Below are 23,895 nucleotides of genomic sequence, written 5' to 3'. Positions count from 1 at the left end.
AGTTTCAACCTTTTTTTGCAAAATTACAATATACTTGCAATAATTCAGAGCAATGTTTCATATTAAAAATCTAGCTATAGTGAGAGCAATCATCAATAAAGACAACAAAATATCGAGATCCACCAATACTAGAGACAGAGGAAGGCCCCCAAAGATCAGAATGCATAAGGTCAAAGATATCAGTGGATATTGAATCACTAGTATTGAAAGGCAAAACTGGTTGTTTTCCTAACTGACATAAAACACAATCAAAATTTTTTGTAGACACTAAACCTAACAAACCTTTAGAAGCCAATTGTTTTACCCGAGAGGAAGATGCGTAACCAAGTCAAGCATGCCAAAGTGTAAGAGAAGGAATAGAAGAAACTGCAGCAGCTGTAACAATAGAAACAGGAGCAACAAGTGGAAGACGAAGGTTGTCCACGGGAAACATACGCCCAACTTTGGGACCAGTCCCAAGCTCCTGTCCCATCCTCAAATCTTGCACAATGTACCTAGAATAATCAAAGATAATGCAATAACCCAACTCAACTAATTGTCTCACAGAAAATAAATTGTAAGAAAGGTCAGGAACATTAAAGACCCCAGGAACCGAGAGGTTGGAGGTTGAAACGGAACCTATATTATGACCAGACATTATGGAACCATTTGCTATGCGAATATTAAGAGGGTGTGGTGCAAGATTAAGTTTAGAAAATAAGGACGAGTGAGGTGTCATGTGATTGCAACAGGTAGAATTAATAAGCCAAGAGGAAAGAGACATACCAAATAAAACTGAGAGAGAAGAGGAATAAGATGCATTACCAACCATACGAATGACATTAGCGATGATGTTTTTAAGGTCATCTACGGAAATGGTGATAGTGCGTCCTGAAGACTTAGACTGTGCAGAGACGGGAGCCATTGGTTGGACACTCTTAGTGTTAGCAACAGTAGCAGCAAAAATTGAAATAGCTGATTTGTTGCGATGATAGCAAGTCTCAATATTGTGGCCAAAACGTTTGCAAAAATTGCAAAAACGTTTGTGGGATTATCGGCGACGATTATTGCAATAAGAAGAAGACTTGTTCTTATTCTTCATTTAGAAGCAAAATTTGCAAAAATGGACTACAAAAATGAAATCTACACGAAAAACTGGGTAAGAAGCACCTGAACTGCAAAAGTCAACTCTAGCAAAAAAGTCAATGGTTAACCTTGGTCAAAGTCAACCGTCACCTCTAGAAGTCAACAACCAATAGAGGCAAGTCAACGAATGACGTCATCAGGAGATGACGTTAGTAAATGACAAGATGCTGACGTCAGCTAGGGCTGACGTGGCAAAGCTGTTTGGCGCATGTGGCGCGTGGCGCGCGTGAGGCAACGGAGACGACGCATGAACTCGGTGCAATGAATACTGGCGATGCATGGAAGCGCGTGAGCTATACGTTGAAGCTAATTCTTTTCCGAAGATGTAGATCGGAGAAAGACAATTTCGATGGTGGCGACGACAATAAGATCAGAGTAACCCTGGTGGTACATGAAGCGTGTGGAAGATTTTGCTGAAATTTTGACTGGCACATGGCGGCGCGTGGATGGTTAGGTGAGGATGTTTCTGGCGGCATTGTGTAGAGCAATTGAAAAGCTACACGATGATATGTCTTATGTCCTAATCGGAGGTCAGAGGTGACAAAACTGATGATGGCAGTGGTCTTGGCGGTGGAGGAGGAGCTTCTGGTGCTAGAGATTCAACCCTGAGGACCTCTAACGGTGGCAGAGTAGTCGGGAGAAGGCACTGAATGGGCTTACTGACTACAGAAGTTGAGGCAGCGGAAAACACTGACAAAGACAAGATTGCAAGGCACAAGAAAATTAGAGCAGTGACTCTGATACCATGTTAGAAATATTGAATAAGTGCATTGTACTTCTCAAGTAATAGAATATACATGAGTGCCTTTATATAGGAGGCAGAGTGTGTAGTACAAGTAAGTATGCTATACAAGTAAACAAGGTGGACTTAAAGCCCACATACCCTAATACACGTTAACAGAGATCAAATCTCATTCTCAAAAAAAAAGTGAGATCAATCTGACAATATATTCCTATAAAAACAAATGAAAATAAAACATTCATTATCTAAAGTCTTCACAAGTTCATTCTCAAAAAAAAAAAAAAAAAAAAAAAGTCTTCACAAGTACATTCTCTAAAGTCTTCCTAATTGAAAATGAAGATGTTGTTCGTTTTAGGAAGTTAATTAAAGTAGAATGTTTTTCATTGTTGGAAGTTAAATTTAGGACCCTCTTGGTGAAGGATACTATTCATTATCAGTAAATTGACCTATAGTTGTTTCATTGAGACTTGTGGCGTTAGTAATATGCTTATCTACATAGTGGTAATCAAGTGAGATCAACCGATTCGCCAAAAAAAAAAAGTGAGATCAACCCGCATCTCTTATTATTGTATAAATATCTTAGGACCAATATCTTTTCAATAGAATTCAAATCTCCCTTATATCATTGTAACTTATAACTATTAAATTATCATTAAAATAAAAGTGAGATCAATATGATATAACCTTCATTGGGTAAATTCCTCACAAATTGAAAATTAATCATGGGTATTTATTCTATAGTTATTTGAATTGTACTGAACCCAGTGGTTGAAAGAAATACCGGATTTGTTAAATACCGATTAAACCATGAAAAAACCTATAGTTTTTTAGAAAAATACCAAGCCACATGGTTTTATGCTAACCATCCGGTTTTTTAATATTAAGTTATTTTGATAATAAAAAAATATATTAAGTTATTTTGATAATATCAAAAATTATTAAGTTATTTTGATCAATAATCATACTTTCCTTCAATTTTGCAATTTTATTTATGAGCTTTTAAATTTTTGCTTTTAAAATTGAAATAAGTGATCAAAATATCAATTCAAATGTCCTATTTTTGGCCATTATATATATATATATATATATATATATATATATATATATATATAAACGCTTATTTCTAAATTGAATAATTTTTTTCTGAAAAATAATATTCTATTAATTTCAATTGTTGGTATACTTACATATTTATGTTAGAATTGAATATTATCCTTTTTCTTCATTTTTTTACTGTTTATCTTCATTTTTAATGTATTAATTAATTTATATACATTTTAAAAATAAACTAATTATTTACCTAATAATTGAATTAATGACCCAACCAACGAAGAAGGTAGTTGTTATCAAATGATACTATGTCAGCAGTATCAAAATCCATTAAGTGTGAGACACATCAACAAAAAATAACTATCACATTAACAAATAAGAGACATGTATTTGTAGGTAGTTATTTTTACACACATGTCTCTTATTTATTGAGTTTTGATATGAATGACGTGGTATCATTTGATACAAAATACTTTTTCTAATGGTTGAACCAATGAAGCATCGTACCACTTACTTTACAGTTTAATGCTCAGTCCAATTTTGATAACTATAGTTTATTCACACAATATTAAATGGAATCCTAACCGTCCAAGTTTGGTGCCATTCAATAATATGTGCTTAGCCCGTAGTTATTAAATTCCTTAAGTGTTGTCATCGATGCATAATAAAAATTAAATTGATGGTAGACCTACACACACACATATGTATATATAGATGGTAGACCCATATGAAAATGATATTATTCAAATCGGAAAATGCTAGGATCACAACTTAATGTACAACTTTTGCCACAACTCTTCTGGCTAGTTGTGACTTGTGAGTAGTGGATATTTGAACCTCATGGACCCATTATTTTCTTTTTACCACTCATAATTCATCATGTGACAAGTTATGACAAAAGTTATGATCCTAGAATCGCTCTATTCAAATAACAACATACCATGTTGATAATTATATTTGAAAAAATGCTGGGAAAAAAATAGTCTCCCTAGCGTTATTCTTCTTTAAAAATTCTACTAATAAAAAGTAATTTATGAGGAATATAATACAACATACGTAGTTTACATAAAAATAAATAAACAATAATAATAATACAACGTGCCTAGAAAAGGAAACATGTACACAGCTCACGTAGTCATGTGACTTCCATAAAGTCAACGTTTTGAGACTTCTAAGGTTACACTCTTTTATATTTTGTGGATCTACTTTCTTCCTTGCTGTAACCAAACAATCCAATTTTATTCCTTCTGTAGCAAAGATAATGCAGCCGGAAATCATCCTTCTCTCACTTTTTTTCTTGGGATTAGCATCAGCAGGTAACATCAGCAACAAAGTGTCGATCTTTATTCTTTACTACGCAATTTCCCGATACCCAAAAGTTAGAAGACATAAGCAAATATTGTAGCAAATGAAGTATCTTGTTTTGAGTAACATATATATATATATATATATATATATATATATTAACATATATTAACATGATCATATATGCAGATCTTCTTCAGAATCCAGATTTTGAATCTCCACCATCAAACTTGACAGGAAATTCCACCTCCTCAGTTGTGCCTTTGAGCCAAAACAACACAATTCCTGGATGGACATTTGAAGGTACCGTGAATTATGTAAAAGCTAGTCAAAACATATCATTGCCAGGGAATGGACATGGCATACAATTGGGTCAAGATGGCAAAATCAACCAAACTTTCACTGCTAATGGCAATATCATAAATTACTTGCTTACCTTCACGTTGGCCCCAGGTGGTCAGAATTGTTCAGCCAACGCTGATATGGTAGTGTCAGCCCCAGATAGTACCATGGTCTTTTCTTGGATGCAAAATTATGGGAAAACATGGGAGAGCTATGGTCACTACTTGGGTAGTTGGGGTGAGGGAGAGCCTATTAATCTTGTGTTTCAAAGCCAAACCACAGAAACTGATCCCAACTCCATATGTTGGCCTGTGCTTGATACGCTTCTCCTTAAGGGCATTGCAGAATCTTTTGAAGCCACTGGTAAGTACATTTCTAATTCTTCATAACAATTGAAAATAGTCCATCAATTTTGAGTCAAAATTCAAATTTAAATTTATGGATAAATAAGGTTGGAATTATGGAATTAATAAAGCTTAAAGATCATGAAAACTTTTTCAGTTTTTCTAAGTACCTAAGAGGGGAAATCCATGAATTCCAGACTCTGTTTGTTGCCGAAGATATTGTTTTTAAGTTCAAGATTTGCCTTCACAGGTTCTAGCTTGCAACATAGGATCTATTTTATTACCAGTGTTTACCATATTATGTTCATAGTATGACCGGAAATGAATACTTGTAATTGACCCTGATTAGTCTATTGAGGATCCACGGCCGACTTCAAAATTTTCAGATTAAATTTGTTGTTGTTGTTGTTGTTTACCAAATTATGTTCAATAGTTCATCTCTTTAGTCAGAATTTTATTTGAGAAGAACATATAGGCACAAGTAGTTTGAGGCTCTTAAGTCTCGATAAAGCGCATTATGCAGAGCATTGTAAAAAAAGAACAAAGCCACATTTACAATTTTACGCAATTATTGAAGTGTTGTTTGTGGTTGGACACAGATAACCTGTTGCTAAATGGAGGATTTGAATACGGTCCCGATTTCTTGAGTAACTCTACTGAGGGAATTCTGCTTGATCAAACACCAAGTCCTGCTCAATCCCCATTACTACTATGGTCTGTGCAAGGAACTGTCAAATACATAGACTCCAAACACTACTTTGTCCCACAAGGCAATGCTGCTATAGAGATTGTCTCGGGAGTTTCAGCTGGCATACAAATACCAACAATTCTTAACGAAGGCTCTACCTATAACTTGAATTTCACATTGGGAGATGCTAATGATACTTGTGTGGGAGATTTCTCAGTAGGGGCTCTAGCAGGACCGACCGCCCAGAATTTCTCGCTGAAGAGCAATGGGACTGGCTCGGCTGAGAAATTCTCTTTGACATTCAAGGCAGGTCCAAGTCCAACTTTAATCAGTTTCCTCAGCTATAAAACAAGCCAGACAAAGGATGGTGTGTTCTGTGGTCCTTTGATCGATGATGTGGTTTTGCTTTTGCGTGCTTCTTCTGGCTCGAAACTAGAAATGCAATTGAAGGTTCTGATTTCTCTTTATATTCTGGTAGCCATTCTACAAATACATTGGAGATGACATCAAGCACTTGTTTAAAAAACCAACTGCCTAGCTCATGTTTGAAGTTAGTTTGAGATTGTATTGGGTATGATTACCTTTTTGTTTCTGAGGAATGTTAATTGCGGACTTTCTGTGCTAGTAATATTATATTGTTGATTAATCATTGTTATGTTTGTGATAGTGATTGAATCTTCTTATTGAGACTGCTTGGTGGTTGATCAAATGGCTCTGGTGCAGGATTGCCGGGGTCAAAATACTCAAAAACTCAAAAATATGGTTATTGACTGGGTTTAAATTCGATTCAAAGTTTAAATTTGGTACACGCTACAAAGTACAAACACATGCGTAGTTATGTGAACTGTTATGTTCATGTGCCATGTTATGAGAAACGTAAATCCCTCTTATGTTGTGTTTGGAGAAAGAATTTGATGAATGACCTTCAGGAGCCATCTAGATGCGATTTGAAGTGGCACGAACCTTTCGTTATTTATATACATATTGATGCCATGAGAATTTAGAAATAACTTGTCCTTAACCTTGGCGTGCCAGTGCCAAACTGGGAACTTTCTCTGATGGAATTTAAAAGTTATAGTATAATATTAAGGACAAAGTTTGTCCTAATGATGGTAATAAAAGCACAATATTATGGAACAAAAAAAAAAAAGACAATATTACTAGTTGAACATTTTAAATTTTTAATAACTTGCCCAATTGTTTATGAGAAATCAAGAACTCACAGGTAAAATGAAGATAAAAATAAGTAATACACACTATCAAACATTCCTCACTATCCCTTATTCATGCTTACTAAACATTATTTATTTTGAAGTTTGATTGATGAAACTATACACCATTCACCTTCTATTTTAATCCTTAAACTTCCTAGAAATGACTGATGCTTGAATTGGAGGCTTTATTGGCTCTGAAATTGATAGGATATTAGAAGGGGATGCTTGGTGGAGTAATTACATGTCGATCATGGTATAGCTTAAGTGATGTGCGAAGTGGAAGCTTTGTTGGCTCTGAAACCGATAGGAAATCAGAAGGGATGCTTGGTGGAGTAATTACATGTTGATCATGGTATGGCTTAAGTGATGCACGAATTGAAGGCTTTTTTGGTCCTGAAACTGGTAGGAAATCAGAAGGGATGCTTGGTGGAGTAATTACATGTCGATCATGGTATAGCTTAAGTGATTCTCGAATTGGAAGCTTTGTTGGCTCTGAAACCGATAGGAAATCAGAAGGGATGCTTGGAGGAGTAATTACATGTTGATCATGGTATGGCTTAAGTGATGCACGAATTGAAGGCTTTTTTGACCTTGAAACCGGTAGGGAATCAAAAGGGATGCTTGGTGGAGTAATTACATGTCGATCATGGTATAGCTTAAGTGATTCTCGAATTGAAGGCTTTCTAGAAGATGGTTGCTCGATTGAAGCATTACCCAAACATATGAGAGTATAAAAAGAGAGCAGGGAAGCATAAGCAAATAAAGCAACTGGGAGGTGGGAAAAGGAAGCCATAGTTGTATTAGCTATTTGTTAGTGCATTAGAGAGCTAGGGTGGTGAGAATTTATGGGTAAACATGCATTGGGGGGGGGGGGGGGGGGGGGGTTTAATCCATTAATTTTGGAGAAATAAATATATTTATTACTTTTTTTAATCAAGTTTATCATCACCCATTAAATATATTAATTACTTGCTATATTAGATATTAAAAAAAAAAAAACTTTCTCTATATACGTATAGAGACGTGAAGGGATGAAACGGATTTGTAGCATTATTAACTGTACGTGATTGAGATTTGAGTTGAGTTATCAATTATTGATTTATTTGCTGATTTTGTTTCTTATCCAAAATTAATGAAAATTTGGGAATTAGGAGATTTGATAATGATGATCTGTTTTACCAAATGCCATAAGCATAATTTTTTTTTTTTTTGATACAAGATAGAAATTTTATTATAGTTTAATCTAGGTATATATATGTGTGAAACTCCCTCCAGGAAATTGACATTTGATTCTTTTTGATTGAGCAATAAAAATTATCATTTTGTGAATAAATATTGAAGTGTCGTCAAACAACAATATGGAAAGTTAAAAATAAAAAATATACTGAAGAGATCGGTATCAAATTGCAATCTTTTTTTTCTTTAGAGAAAAAGTTTGAACATTTTTTTTTTCTTTTTTTGAGGCCAAGTTTGAATTTTGAAGGTTACTTCAGTGCATATTTATTTAACTTACTAATCTCGATATATATGCATTTGCAATTGTTTCATTTGTGATAAATTAAACCTTAGATTTCCTAGGTTCAAGGTTCATTGTTTGGATTTATTGTAAATTCTAAATAATTACAATAAAAATTTTCAAGCTTTTTTGGTAGGTTTGACCCTTCAACAGGTTTCATGGATAATTTTATTGGCCCTATTAATGAACCTTGCTAATCAAATTCCATTGATTACTGTTTAAGCTTTAGGTGTTTGATCTTTCATCTTTTCTTCTTATTTTTTATTGACCTGCGCTCTACATGGTTTTTTATTTATTTATTTATCTTTTTGCCCAAAGCTATAATATAAAATTATAATGAAAATTTTCTTTTGCTACCTTTTCTTTATGGTTTATACAATGAGTGATAGCATGAAAACAACATTCTCCCTTCTTCTCGTGTGTTTGTTAAAAATATTTAGTATTTTTTTTTTATAAAAAAGTGATAGCATGAAAACGGGAATTATATAATTCTCTAAAACTATAAGAAAAGGAAATAGAAATATGAATTTGGAAAATGGAATGCTTTAAGTTGTGATACTAGATTTTTCAATATAGAATTATATGAAAATTTTCGAGATTTTACCTTCCTTTTTGTAGGGACATCGAGCCCAGTAATTTACAAAAGATGACCCAACAAAGTCTATTGGGCTAAAAACCCAATCCGAGGACATCAAATGATCTAGGAGTACATGAATGTACCTCATAAAGAAAATGCCAGGTAAAAATGTGATAACGTGTGAACAGTTATGTCCGAGGAGAGCTTTGTCCGAGGATATTAAAGTCAAGGTCATAAGAAGAGAGGTTTAAAATCTCCAGGCTATGTTATAGAAAATCCTATGGTTACGAGAAGACACGGTACACGTGGAGGACAATAGAAAGAGCGGTGGGATATCTAAGGTAAAACTGCTACTACCGCCCACACATTAAAAACTTTGCAATTGATATACTGACTGCATTAATGGAGAAATGGGACCTGAGCATGAAGTTTGGAACTTGGTCCCTGACCCTAGAGGACTTTGGGAAAATTTGATGGGACAAGTATCTAAAGCCAGCGTTATAACCATGAGATGGAAGATGATAAAGAGAAAAAGAAGAAGTATAAATAAGAGGAAAGACCTTTGGAAGAGGAGAGGGCTTTTTCTTAAAAAGAAGAAAGAATAGCATATAATAATCGAATGATCCATAATTGTAATCAACCTTGAGAAGCAATATTATAAACTATCCTCGGATTGTGTCCGAGGAAGAGCTTTCATTCATATTCTTACAGTTAACTCCTTGTTTGTGCCATTGGGCCCGAAGCCCGTTCTTTCTTTGTTGTTTGAACCACCCTCAAAATCTAGATTTCAAGCCCACTCTCTACAAATTTATTGTAAAAGGCCTTTCAAGCCCATTCCATTTTGATTGTGGATTGGAGGTTCGACTTGTGTCCTTACAATTGGCGCCGTCTGTGGGAATTTAGTCTTTGAGGAGGTTTAAAACATCATGGTGGGCTCAGGACCACAACGTCGTGCAGAGTCCGTGGGCTCCCAACATGAGAATCACTCCTTGCATCCTGATTACGAAGAGAACCAAGAAGGTAGTGTGCATACTACGCACACTACCAAAAGTACGAGTCATTCACAAGAGGGAAGCGGAGCTCCTCACGAGAAGAATACCAGGGCCATGCAGAAAGAGATTGACAGCCTAAAAAGGAAATTTCGTCATGAGAGGCAGAGGCGAACTCCTTCTGTCTCTGATCCCTCTTCAAAGTGTTCCGAGGATGAAAATTACAGGTAGAGGGCCAGAACTCCCCCAGATGAATCTTTTTCCTCCAAGGAAGACAACCTACATGGGAGGCAAGGCAGAAACTACTCCTCTAGGGGCTTGGGAAATGATGCAATGGGTAGGGCGTTGCATTAAATCTCCAAGTCACCCCTCACACGCAAGTTGGAAGAAGGGAGGTTACCTCGGCGCTTCACACAACCGACCTTCACTATTTACAATGGCCGGACGGATCCTATGAAGCATGTGAGCCATTTCAGCCAAAAGATGGCGGTACATTCCAAGAATGAGACCTTGATATGCAAGATCTTTCCCTCTAGCCTGGGGCCCGTGGCCATGAGATGGTTTGATGGCTTGAGGGCTGGCTCTATCAATTCTTTCAAAGAGCTTGCTAGAGCATTTGGTTCTCGCTTCATCACGTACAGTAGAGTTCCTCGGCCTTTGGATTCATTATTATCCATGGCCATGAGGGATGGGGAAACCCTGAGAACGTATTTGGACAGGTATTGGGAGATGTTTAATGAAATTGACGAGGACTTCGATGACGTGGCAATAAGGACCTTCAAGATCAGCCTACCTACGGAGCATGACTTGAGGAAATCTTTGACGGAGAAATCTGTCAGAAGCGAGCGTCGACTTATGGATTACATCAATGAGTACAAAAGAGTTGAAAAAGATCAGCAGCAAGGAAAGGGTAAGGCGAAGGTTATCTAACAGGAAATGAGGGATTTCAGGTCGAACAGATACAACAACAACAAGCCTGCAAGAGATTTCTTCAAACAAACTGGTCATACGGCCTCACAGGTGGTCAACATCGTTTTCAAAGAACCAGTACAACAGCTGTTGGAGAAAATCAGGCATGAGTCATTCTTCAAGTGGCCAAATAAGATGGCAGCGGACCCTTTAAAACGCAACCAAAATCTCCATTGCCATTATCACTAGGAGAGGGGTCATACCACCGAGGATTGTCGGACTCTGTGGAATCATTTGGAGCAATTGGTTGAGGAGGGAAAGTTAAAACAATTCCTGTATCAGCCTAATGGGAAAGGAAACCACTTAGGGGTGGCAAATCATGAGGGTTCTTCATCAAGGCCTCCTCTAGGAACAATCAATGTTATTTTTACGGCACCTGGAAGGACTGGATCAACTCCTTTTAGGGTGATGTCTGTGGCGCGGACCTTGGCCGAGGAATCGAGAGACCAGCCGAAGAGGATTAAGGGAAATATACCACCAGTTTTGGGTTTCTCGGAAGAGGACAAAATCGGGACTATCCAGCCACATGAAGACGCCTTAGTTGTTACCCTAAGAATAGGGAATTACGATGTGAAGAGGGTAATGGTCGATCAAGGCAGTGGCGCAGATATCATGTACCTTGACTTGTTTAAAGGGTTGAATTTAAAGCTTGAAGATCTTATGGCGTATGACTCACTCTTGATAAGCTTCGAGGGAAAGGCTGTCATACCAAAGGGGCAAATTAGGCTGTCTGTACAATCAGGCCCAGAAGTGGTAAACGTAGATTTCATCGTGGTGGACGCCTATTCTCCCTATACGGCTATTGTGGCAAGACCTTGGTTGCATGCTTTGGGTGTTGTTTCCTCAACCTTGCATGTCAAGGTTAAATTTCCTTCTGAAGATCAAGTGGTGGAGCTGCTTGGAAGTCAATCTGTAGCTGGACAGTGTGTCACGGCTGCAATTCTGCGTCAACCTGAACCGGAGTCCTCGGCCTTGGCTAACGGAAATTCGTAGCAATCAAAGTCTTTGGCCATAACCAAGGTAGATGAATCTGCATGTGAGGAATTGGAGAAGATTCTCATAGACAACGACCCTGAAAAGTTCTTTTAGGTGGGGGTTCAATTGCCACAGGAGGAGAAGACAAAACTGATTTGTTTTTTAGGAGAAATATGGATGTATTTGCATGGAATGCTTATGAAGCTCCTGGGGTTGATCCAAGTTTCATTTGTCATCATTTAAAAGTCAATACAACTGTGGTACCGATGAGGCAACCACCTCAGAGGTTCTCCAAAGAGCATTCTGAGGCTGTGAAGGAGGAGGTGCTTAAACTCAAAAAGGCGGGTGCTATCAAAGAAATTTTCTATCCTGAATGGTTAGCCCATATGGTCGTGGTGAAGAAGAAGAATGGGAAATGGAGAGTCTGTGTGGACTTCACAGATTTAAACAAAGCTTGTCCGAAGGATTCTTTCCCAATACCTCGGATTGATCAGTTGGTGGATGCCACTGTAGGGCATCATCGGATGAATTTTCTTGATGCTTTCCAAGGTTACCACCAAATACCTTTAGCTGTGGAGGACCAGGAGAAGACTGCATTTGTCACTCCTACAGGAAATTATCATTATAAGGTAATGCCCTTTTGTTTGAAAAATGCAGGGGCTACCTATCAAAGGATGATGACGAGGATGTTTGAGACACAGCTGGAAAAAACTATCGAGCTATATGTGGATGACATGGTAGTAAAGAGTAAAACGGTTTTTACACATTTGGAAGATCTGAGCAACACTTTTTAGATGCTAAGAAAGTATAAATTGCGACTCAATGCCTCTAAATGTTCTTTTGGTGTGGGGTCGGGCAAGTTTCTAGGCTATATAGTGACTCACTGGGGAATTGAGGTGAATCCTGCTCAGGTTAAGGCCATTAGCAACTTACACCCACCTCGAAATCCTAAAGAGGTGCAGAGACTAACAGGAATGACTGCTACCCTCAACCGATTTATATCTCGGTCCGTGAACAGATGCAGACCTTTCTTTCAGTTGTTGAATAAATGGAAGGGTTTTGAATGGACCGAGGAGTGCGCGGTGGCTTTTCAACAGCTTAAAGAGTATCTCTCGCGACCACCCATTATGTCTCGACCAGAAATTGATGAAGTTTTATTTGCATATATTGCAGTAGCTAACCATGCAGTTAGTTTGGTTCTTATACGGGATGATAATAATGTCTAGAGACTAGTTTATTATGTAAGCAAGTCTCTGCATGAGGCCGAGGTGAGTTATTTGCCACTGGAGAAAGCGATCTTAGCGGTGGTGCATGCTACGCGAAGGCTTCCTCATTACTTCCAGTTTCATACGGTTGTTGTCCTAACACAACTCCCTCTTAAATCTATACTTCGAAGTGCAGATTATATGAGAAGAATTGCCAAATGGGGCACTGTCCTAGGGGCTTTCGACATCAAGTATATGCCTCGCACCTCTATAAAGGGGCAAGTCATTGCGGATCTTGTGGCGAAGTTTGCTGAGCCCTCATTAGAAGAACATATTAAAGGATCAGGCATGGGTAAAAAATCAGTAGGCATGATTTCATACAAAGAGCCTCTGTTATGGAAAGTATATGTTGATAGAGCAGCAAATCAAAGAGGATCTGGTGTAGGGCTAGTTTTGGTATCCCCAGAGGGAATTACTTTTGAGAAATTTTTGAGATTGGGGTTCTCGGCCACTAACAATGAAGCAGAATATGAAGCCGTCCTCGCTGGAATGAACATGGTTTATAAGATGGAAGGGAAGAGAATACAAATGTTCTCGGATTCTCTATTGGTGGTAGGCTAAGTGGAAGGAAAGCTAGAAGCATAGGATTCAAGAATGCAAGGATACCTAACCCAGGTCAGATGTATACAATCCAAATTTGAGTCTTTTTGTTTATTGCATGTATCCAGATGTGGGAATACTCATGCTGATTCCTTAGTCACACTGGCAACGTCCTCGGCGCAAAGCTTACCTCGGGTCATCCTTGTTGAAGATCTGTAGAAACCCACTGAGACAAGTGGTAACGCCACTCGAATTCTTCAAATTAGGGTAGGGTCTAGTTGGATGGATCCAATTGTGACATTTCTCAAAGATGATATCTTGCATAGAGAAAAATCCGAAGCAGATAAGGTTCGCAAGAAAGCACCTCGGTTTTGGTTATCCGAGGACCAGAAATTATACAAACGCTCTTTTTTGGGACCATATTTGTTATGTATGCACCCCGAGGCAACGGAGTTACTTTTGGAAGAGTTGCATGAAGGGATTTGTAGAAGTCACACTAGAGGAAGGTCTTTAGCTCATAGAGCCCTTACTCAGGGCTATTGGTGGCCCAATATGCAGAGGGAGGCACAGGATTATGCGAAGAAGTATGACCAATGTCAAAGATTCTCTCCGAACATACATCAACCAGGAGGTGTTCTTAATCCTCTGTCTAGCCCTTGGCCTTTTGCTCAATGGAGCTTGGACATTGTTGGACCTTTCCCAAAAGCAACAAGAAACAGGTGGTGGCTCCTCATCGGAACAGATTATTTCACCAAATGGGTTGAAGCTGAGCCGTTATCAAATATCAGAGACATGGAAGCAAAAAGTTTGTATGGAAGAACATTGTTACCAGGTTTGGCATCCCTCATATTCTCATTTCAGATAATGATCTACAATTTGATAGCAAGGCCTTTAGGAAATACTGTTGTGATCTAGGCATCACGAATAGATATTCCACTCCAGCTTACCCTCAAGGGAATGGGCAAGTCGAGACCGTCAATAAAGTGATAGTTAATGGGCTCAAGAAAAGGTTGGGTGATGCTAAGGGAAGATGGGTGGAAGAACTGCCACATGTCTTGTGGACATATCGAACTACACCACAAAGGTCCACAAGAGAAACACCCTTCTCTATGACTTATGGAGCCGAGGCCGTAATACCCCTAGAAATTGGGTTTCCAACACTAAAGAAAAGCTCCTTCATTCCAGATAGCAACGATAATCTATTGAAAAGAAGTTTAGACTTAGTTGAGGAACGACGAGAGAATGCCATGGTTCAACTAGCTTGTTATCAACACAAACTCAAGCAGGGGTATGATTCTCATGTAAAACTATGACCTCTTGCACTTGGAGACTTGGTACTGAGGAAAGTTTTGGGTACAACAAAGAACCCAGTATGGGGAAAACTGGGGGCCCAACTGGGAAGGACCTTATCGTATTACTTCGGTCGCAGGCATAGGGGCTTATAATCTTGAAGATCTAGATGAACGTGTTGTACAACGTCTTTGGAATGTAAATAACCTACGAAGGTACTATTATTAAATATAAGGCACTTCCGCCATTTTTGTTAACACTATATTGCGTTTATTATTTTCTTTCACTAAGTATCAAACTGAAGCTTGGTACGCTTGGATCCTCGGACCACATACCTCATCTAAATTGATATTTTCTATCATGTATTAAACAGAACCTTAGTTATGTCTGGTCCTCGGATCATCTACTTTGGAAAAATTAACATTTTATATTTTTTACCAAGTATCAAACTGAAACTTGGTATGCCTAGATCCTCGGACCATATACCTCGTCTAAATTGATATTTTCTATCAAGTGTTAAACAGAACCTTAGTTATGTCTGGTCCTCGGATCATCTACTTTGGAAAAATTAACATTTTATATTTTTTACCAAGTGTTGAACAGAACCTTAGTTATATTTGGTCCTCGGATCATCTACTTTGAGAAAATTAACATTTTATTTCTTTCACTAAGTATCAAACTGAAGTTTGGTACGTCTGGATCCTTGGACCACATACCTCGTCTAAATTGATATTTTCTATCAAGTGTTAAACAGAACCTTAGTTATGTCTGGTCCTCGGATCATCTACTTTGGAAAAATTAACATTTTATATTTTTTACCAAGTATCAAACTGAAGCTCGGTATGCCTGGATCCTCGGATCACATACCTCGTCTAAATTGATATTTTTTATCAAGTGTTAAACCGAACCTTAGTTATGTCTGATCCTCGGATCATCTACTTTGGGAAAATTAACACTTTATATTTTTTACCAAATGTTGAATAGAACCTTAGTTATGTCTGGTTCTTGGATCATCTACTTTGGGGAAACTAACATTTTTATTTCTTTCACTAAGTATGAAACTAAAGCTTGGTATGCTTGGATCCTCGGACCACATACCTCGTCTAAATTGATATTTTCTATCAAGTGTTAAACAGATTCTTAGTTATGTTCGGTCCTCGGATCATCTACTTTGGGAAATTTAACATTCCAAATCTTTTTATTAAGTGTTAAAATAGATTCTTAGTTATGTTCGGTCCTCAGATCATCAACTTTGGGAAAATTAATATTTCATTTCTTTTTCATTAAGTATCAAACAGAAGCTTGATATGCCTAGATCATGGGACCATATGCCTTATTTAAACAGTTGACAAAGCTTACTAAAGGTTTTTGACCCTTAGACGTGCCCCGTTTAAGTGAAATTCAACCGTTTATATCTTAAAAGTTTCCCTGAGACAGTGATAAATGGATAAAAATCCATGAGCATCACTTAATGCATCTACAGACATACTGAACATGTCTATGGTATAAAGTTCAATCCAAGTTGTTGCTTTGACTTTAATAACTTAACAAGTGTGAAGTGGTATAATCAAGGCAAAACAAAGGTCAAAAGCATCAAAAACAAAGAAAGTAGAACTTTTGCTTTCATTCAAAATTCTTTGGCAATTACAAACGTACTTGCAAAATTATCAGAATTACACTAAATAGAAGTAAAGGAAAAGCTAAAAACAAGAGAAGAGCAGTCACTGCTTCAACTTTATCTTCAAAGGGCCTTTAGGGTCTTGAGGAAGTTGAGGCTACACCGAAGACTCATCAGCAATTCCTTTGCCTTTTGGATCATCCTTCAAAGTTATCGGATTTGCTTGATCACCCAGCACATCCTTGGAAGATTCATCAAGGTCACTTGAGGGCTGTATGTCCTATAGTGCCTTTCCTTCTATTGGATCAGCTTGCTTAGGGAGTTGATCTTCAGCAAGAATAAAGTCTTCAGCCAGATCACCTTCCTTATCCTCAGATGGTAGTTGGGCATCATCATCATCTGCTTGAGGAATGTCAGAGGTTTAAATGGGTGGAGGATAGTAGATACTCTCTGCTTTCCAAAGAGTAGAAGAAGCATCAACCCCAGCTTGGGAAAGTGCCTCGTTCCACACTTGAAGGCAGTAATGTCTACATACCTCAGGAACCTGAGCCTTGAAGGTTTCCGTGATCTCTTTCACACCGATCTCGTAACCTTCCTGTTCAGCTCGGTCTTTTGCATTTTCGGCTTCTTCTTTTGCCTTTTTAGCCTCTTCTTTTTCTTGAAGGGCTTTCTCTTTGCCCTTGATGGCCTCCTCCTTGACCCTCTCAGACTCCTTCAGATCTTTTTTAAGATTCTCAATAAGCTTTCATGATGCAGTAAGATTCTCGTCAGTTTGTCGGAGCAGCAGTTGTTGGTCCTCGGTCTGTTTAGCAGTTGTTTTGAGAGCAGCCTCCAAACTTGACCTCTCACTCTCTGCCTTAATCAGTTTGTTTGAGACCTCCTGCAGTTTTTTCTTCTGTAGGTCCGAGATCCTTTGGGCGGTTTCGCACCTCGATTCCTCGGCCCTTAGAGATTTGTATGAGCTGATGGCAATCTCTTCTACCCTATGGGCAGATTGAACAACCTGTGAACAAAAAAAATATAAGTTTTATGGAATAAGGAATAAAAAAAATATACAAGGTTTAGAAGAGATACTTACCATTGCAAGTTCCTTCTTCAGAATCATGAAGACATTGTGGTCTCTCTTCTTTCTGAGCTCACCCATGTCCTCGGGGAGCAGCAAAGCTTGCTCCAATGCGTCTGCAACGCATGCAGTAGTCCCCTCATCAGAATTTCTAATGGACGCATCAACAGTAATGGCACGGTCGTCCATAGTCATGTCAGGGAGCCATAGTGGAGCGTGTACGACCACGTGAGATTCGGTCCGTCTATCCGACCTCGTCTGCACGGTGTGGGCCTGCTCCCCACCTTTTTCAATCTCAGTCTCTTTAGGGAGAGAGCCCTTTCCTAGCTCCATCACTTTCTTTCCCTTTTGCTGATCCCTTTTCCTTTTAAGGTTAGCTGGATTGGTATGTTGAGGTTGGGAAGGAGGAGGAGGAGGAGGAGGGAGCCTAGACTCAGGGCCTTTTTCATCACCCTTATCTTGGACCCTAGGGCGAAGTTCCTTAGGAGGCTCTTGAGACCCCGCGTGACCCTCGAGTACATCTTTTAAACTCGGTTTGGCCTTACGCTGAATGCCCATATCCTCGGACTGTTGAATAATAGCTTGTGAGACTTGAGAGGAGGTGCCGAGGATAGAAATTGGGTCTTGGGGAGAGTGGGGTTGATTGAAAACCTCGAACTCGTCCTCAGAATCAGATACTTCGACAATCTCTTCTTCTTCCTTTACGCTAGGTTGGGAAGAGGTTGCTTCACCAAGTATGTTCTGTGTTGGACAAGGGACTAGGGGAATCCCAACCGGAACGGGTTGTGGGGGTTGTATGGGTTGAGTAACCAGAGTACCTTGAGGAATAGGAGCCCCCTCGGGTAGCAGGAAACCTTCAATGGCAACACTGATCCGGGGAAGGCGGGGGTCCTTGGCTTTGATCACACACTTTGGCGCCTGAAAAGTTTTGGAAATGGGATCGTAGCCGAGGATTAGATGAGCCACTCGGAGTTAGCCGTCTGTGTGCACGAAAACTTCGGCTCGTAAGATTCTGTCCAATCGACCAAAATCGACAAGGAGAGGATGACGATCTGCTACATGTGGATCTGTAGAATTGTCCAAAAAGAAAAAGGGTAAGAATAAATAAAAAGACAAAAAAGGGTGGTTTTAAGGGTTCTAGATAGAATCCAAAACTTCACCTGGGGTCCCCTCCCTTGTCGGACAGGGTAAGCCGTCGTGACAATCTCCTGATACGATCAGAAAGTCGTTTTTAAGACCCTTATTAGATTCGGGCAGACACTGAATTAGCCTAACTGCTAGATGTCTAGATTTTAGATAATATTCATCTTTCTTTGTTAGGTAGTGGAGGTTATAAACCCAGTTCACGTCGTGATGAGTCAGCCCCAGGTTCATCTTTTCATTTAAGGCATCTATGGAACCTAGGATCCTAAAGACATTTGGGGCGCACTAGGTGGGAGCTAATCTAAAGGCCTTAAGGTAATCCCTAGTCACAGTCCCCATTGGGATTCTCATTCCCCCTTCGATGAATGCAATCATCAGGATTACTAACTCCCCCGTTTTTCTTTTTACAAAATATTCCTCTTCGTTACAGTACCTAATAGATACGTTCGAGGGAATTCGGTATTTAGCCTTAAACTGCTCTATTTTTTCGTTTGAATCCACCAGGGATGCAAATCTACCAATCTTTGAAAAAGGGGGTGTAAAGAAACCAAAAAGACCAAGCCGAGGACAAGGGAGTACAGAGAAAAAGAAAAGGAAAGGAAAGGAAAAGAAGAAACAAAGAGCTGATAAGAAAGGGAGAGAGCGTGGGAGAACTTACTTTAAAAAAAGAAGAAGGCACGGTCACCTCGAACAGGGTATTTGGTAAAAAGAGAAAGCACGTGGAGGTAGCAAATGTGGCAGGTACGTTATAGGAGAATTGTGGTGTGAGAAGATTTGAAGAAAATTAGTATTTATATATCAATAGGAGTTATGAAGCGGGAGAATTCCCGCCTCAACCCAAGAATAGCTCTCAACCGTTGGATATGTGTCACATCGCTGAAACGTGGGGAACATGAAGACGCCAGAATTTAATTCAGGGACGCTTCGCATGCCGAAGCGTCGGGAACATGCGATGGGTAGTTCAAAAGTCATTGTCCCCATCAGCAATATTGCCAGAAATCTGCAAGATAAAATGAGATTTAAGTGGAGATCCTCTTTTCATCCCGAGTTGAAGAAATAAAGAATCTCGAGGGGCTATTGTAGGGACATCGGACCCAGTAATTTACAAAGGATGGCCCAACAAAGTTTATTGGGCTAAAAACTCAATCCGGGGACATTAAATGATCTAGGAGTACATGAATGTACCTCATAAAGAAAATGCCAGGTAAAAATGTGATAATGTGTGAACAGTTATGTCCGAGGAGAGCTTTGTCCTCGGATATTAAAGCTGAGGTCATAGGAAGAGAGGTTTGAAATCCCCAGGCTATGTTATAGAAAATACTATGGCTATGGGAAGACACGGTACACGTGGAGGACAATAGAAAGAGCGGTGGGATATCTAAGGTAAAACTACTACCACCGCCCACACATTAAAGACTCTGCAATTGATATACTGACTGCATTAATGGAGAAATGGAACCTGAGCATGAGGTTTGGAACTTGATCCCTGACCCTAGAGGACTTCGGGGAAATTTGATGGGACAAGTATCTAAAGCCAGCGTTATAACCATGAGGTGGAAGATGATAAAGAGAAAAAGAGGAAGTATAAATAAGAGGAAAGACCTCGGAAGAGGAGAGGGTTTTTTCTTAAAAAGAAGAAAGAATAGCATATGATAATTGAACGATCCATAATTGTAATCAACCTTGAGAAGCAATATTATAAACTATCCTTGGATTGTGTCCGAGGAGGAGTTTTCATTCATATTCTTACAGTTAACTCCTTGTTTGTGCCATTGGGCCCGAGACCTATTCTTTCTTTGTTGTTTGAACTACCCTCAAAATCTAGATTTCAAGCCCACTCTCTACAAATTTATTGTAAAAGGCCTTTCAAGCCCATTCCCTTTTGATTGTGGATTGGAGGTTCGACTTGTGTCCTTACACTTTTCATGTTGCTGTAATATTCAATGAAATCGTTTTTTTTTTTTTTTTGGTATCAAAAAATAATGAATAATGCCAAGGGTGCAATATAACAATCCATTAAATCAAGAATTCTATAGTGCACATTTAAGGTAAAAGAAAAAAAAAAGGAAAGTAAAAGAAATTATTTTTAATATAGGAAAATTTCTTATTCTAGGAGAGATTTAAGGAGATCATTTTGCATTAAATTAGTATAATAGTTTATGTAGGGGTATTGGGCCCAATAGTATATGAAGGATGGCCCAACGAAGTATTTTGGGCTGGAAACCCAAATCCGAAGACATTAGAATGATCGTGGACTATTTAAGTATCCAAATACGTCCGAGGAGTAGATTTGTCCTCGGATTACTAGGCCGAGGACATAGGAAGAGAAGTTTAGTATCCCTGGGTTATATTATAAAGAGTCCTACCATTATGGGGATACATGGTATACGTGGAGGACGATAGAAAGAACGGTGGAATGTCTAAAAATAAAGCTGCTACCACCGCCCATACATTAAAAGCTCTGTAAATTGATACGCTGGCTGTTTAGATGGAAGGATGGGACCTGAGCATAGAGCTTGGAACTTGGTCCCTAATCCCAGCGGGCTTTAGGGAAGAATGGATGTGACAAGTATCCAAAAATGAGGATTGTAACGAGAAAGTGGAAGGTGAGGAAGGGAAAGAGAATGATATAAATAGAGGGGAAGACATACGAAGAAAGGGGGACTGGAGGAGGAGAAGAGATAGAGTCAATAGTAAATGAGAATCAACACTTGTATCCAAACTTGAGAAATATTATAAACCATCCTCGGAAACAATCCGAGGACGATTTCTAAGTCTTACTCTTTGCAAACGATTCTTTGTTTTGTTCCATTAGGGCCCAAAGCCCGTTCTTTTTGTAATTGTCTAAACCATCCTTGAAATCTAAATTACAAACCCACCCTCTACAAATTCATTGTGAAGAAAGGCCTTTCAAGCCCATCTTTCTCCCAGTCGTGGTTTGGGAATTTGAATTGTGTCCTTACAATTGGCGCCGTCTGTGGGAATTTAGTCTTTAGGGAAGTTTAGGACATCATGGTAGGATCAGAACCACAACGCAGCGCGGAGTCCGTGGGCTCCCAGCGTGAGGATCACTCCTTGCATCCTGATCATGGAGAGAACCGAGAAGGAAGTATACATACTACACACACCATCAGAAGTGCAAGTCATTCGCAAGGAGGAAGCAGAGTTCCTTACGAAAGAAATGCCATGGCCATGCAGAAGGAGATTGACGGCCTAAGGAGGAGATTGCGTCACGAGAGGAGAAGGAGAACTCCTCCGGTCTCTGACCCCTCTTCAAAGGGATCCGAGGATGACAATTACAGGCGGAGATCCAGAACTCCCCCAGGTGAACATGTCTCTTCCGAGGAAGACAATCTGCATGGAGGGCGTGGCAGAGACTACCCCCTTAGGGGCTTGGGAAATGACGCAATGGGAAGGGCGTTACACCAAATCTCCAGGTCACCCTTCGCGCGCAGATTGGAAGAAGGGAGGTTACCTCGGCGCTTCACATAACCGGCCTTCACTCTTTACAATGGTCGGACGGATCCTGTGGAGCACGTAAGCCATTTCACCGCAGAATGGCAAGTGCATTCCAGGAACGAAACTTTGTTATGCAAGATTTTTCCTTCTAGCCTAGGGCCCGTAGCCATGAGATGGTTTGACGGCTTAAGGGCAGGCTCCATTGATTCTTTCAAAGAGCTTACTAGGGCATTTGGTTCTCGCTTCATCACGTGCAGTAGAGTCCCTCGTCCATTGGATTCTTTATTATCCATGGCCATGAGGGAAGGGGAAACCCTGAAAACATATTCAGACCGGTATTGGGAAATGTTCAACGAAATTGACGGAGACTTTGACGATGTAGCAATAAGGACCTTCAAGGTCGGCCTACCAATGGAGCATGACTTGAGGAAATCCTTAACGAAGAAACCTGTCAGAAGCGTACGTCGACTGATGGATCGCATCGATGAGTATAAAAGGGTTGAGGAAGATCAGCAGCAGGGAAAGGGCAAGGCGAAGGTTATCCCACAAGAAAGGAGGGATTTCAGGTCGGACCGATACAACAACAGTAGGCCTGCGCGGGATTTTTCCAGTGTGCCGGTCACATACCCCCACAAGTGGTCAACACCGTTTTCGGGGAGCAAGAATGTTGGAGAAAATAAGGCATGAGCCTTTTTTCAAATGGCCAAATAAGATGGCAGGGGACCCTTTGAGACGCAACCAAAATCTCCAATGCCATTATCACCAGGAGAGAGGTCATACCACCGAGGACTGTCGCACTTTGTGGTATCATCTGGAACAGCTAGTTAAAGAGGGAAAGCTGAAGCAGTTTCTGTACCAACCCAACGGGCGGGGAAACCAATCAGGAGTGGCCAACCATGATGGTCCTTCATCCAGACCACCTCTAGGTACTATCAATGTCATTTTTGCAGCACCTGGTAGGACTGGCTCAGCTCCTTTCAGGGTAATGTCAGTTGCTCGAACATTGGCCGAGGAGTCACGGGATCAGCCAAAGAGGATTAAGGCAAGTGTCCTGCCAGTCCTAAGTTTCTCTGAAGAGGACAAGGTGGGGACCATCCAGCCTCATGATGATGCCTTAGTGGTAACCCTCAGGATAGGGAACTATGATGTAAAGAGGGTAATGGTTGATCAAGGTAGTGGTGCAGATATCATGTACCCTGACCTATTTAGAGGCTTGAAGTTAAAGGTTGAAGATCTTATGCCATATGACTCACCCTTGATAAGCTTCGAAGGGAGAGCTGTCGTTCCGAAGGGACAGATTAGACTGCCTGTGCAATCAGGTCCGGAGGTGGTAGACGTAGATTTCATCGTGGTCGATGCTTATTCTCCCTATACGGCTATTATGGCGAGACCTTGGTTGCATGCGTTAGGGGCTGTTTCCTCAACCTTGCATGTCAAAATCAAGTGTCACGGCTGCAATTCTGCGTCGACCAGAACCAGATTCCCCGGCCTCGGCTAACGGTGAAACATAGCAATCAAAGTCTCTTCCCATAGCCGAGGTAGATGAAGCAGTATGTGAAGAATTGGAGAAAATTATCATAGACAATGATCCTGAGAAGTTCTTCCAGGTTGGAGTTCAATTGCCGCAGGAAGAGAAGACAGAGCTGATTTTATTTTTAAAGAAAAATATGGATGTATTTGC

The 23,895-nt window shown here is 39.7% G+C and overlaps 1 protein-coding gene across 1 annotated transcript; it reads left to right on the top strand.

The window, feature by feature from the left end:
- Positions 1 to 4,160: 4,160 nt before the first annotated feature.
- On the top strand, positions 4,161 to 6,190 carry LOC142622919 (BIIDXI-like protein At5g11420). The gene is made up of 3 exons (XM_075796480.1): positions 4,161 to 4,233; positions 4,412 to 4,927; positions 5,508 to 6,190. Exons 1-3 carry the CDS (start codon positions 4,179 to 4,181, stop codon positions 6,098 to 6,100), a joined length of 1,164 nt encoding a protein of 387 aa, XP_075652595.1. The 5' UTR covers positions 4,161 to 4,178; the 3' UTR covers positions 6,101 to 6,190.
- The last annotated feature ends 17,705 nt before the right edge of the window (positions 6,191 to 23,895 follow it).

This window comes from Castanea sativa, chromosome 1 (genome assembly GCF_040712315.1).
Source record: "Castanea sativa cultivar Marrone di Chiusa Pesio chromosome 1, ASM4071231v1".
Taxonomy (NCBI): Eukaryota; Viridiplantae; Streptophyta; class Magnoliopsida; order Fagales; family Fagaceae; genus Castanea; species Castanea sativa.
The sequence above is the reverse complement of the archived record's forward strand: the minus strand, read 5'-3'. Positions and strand labels throughout refer to the sequence as shown.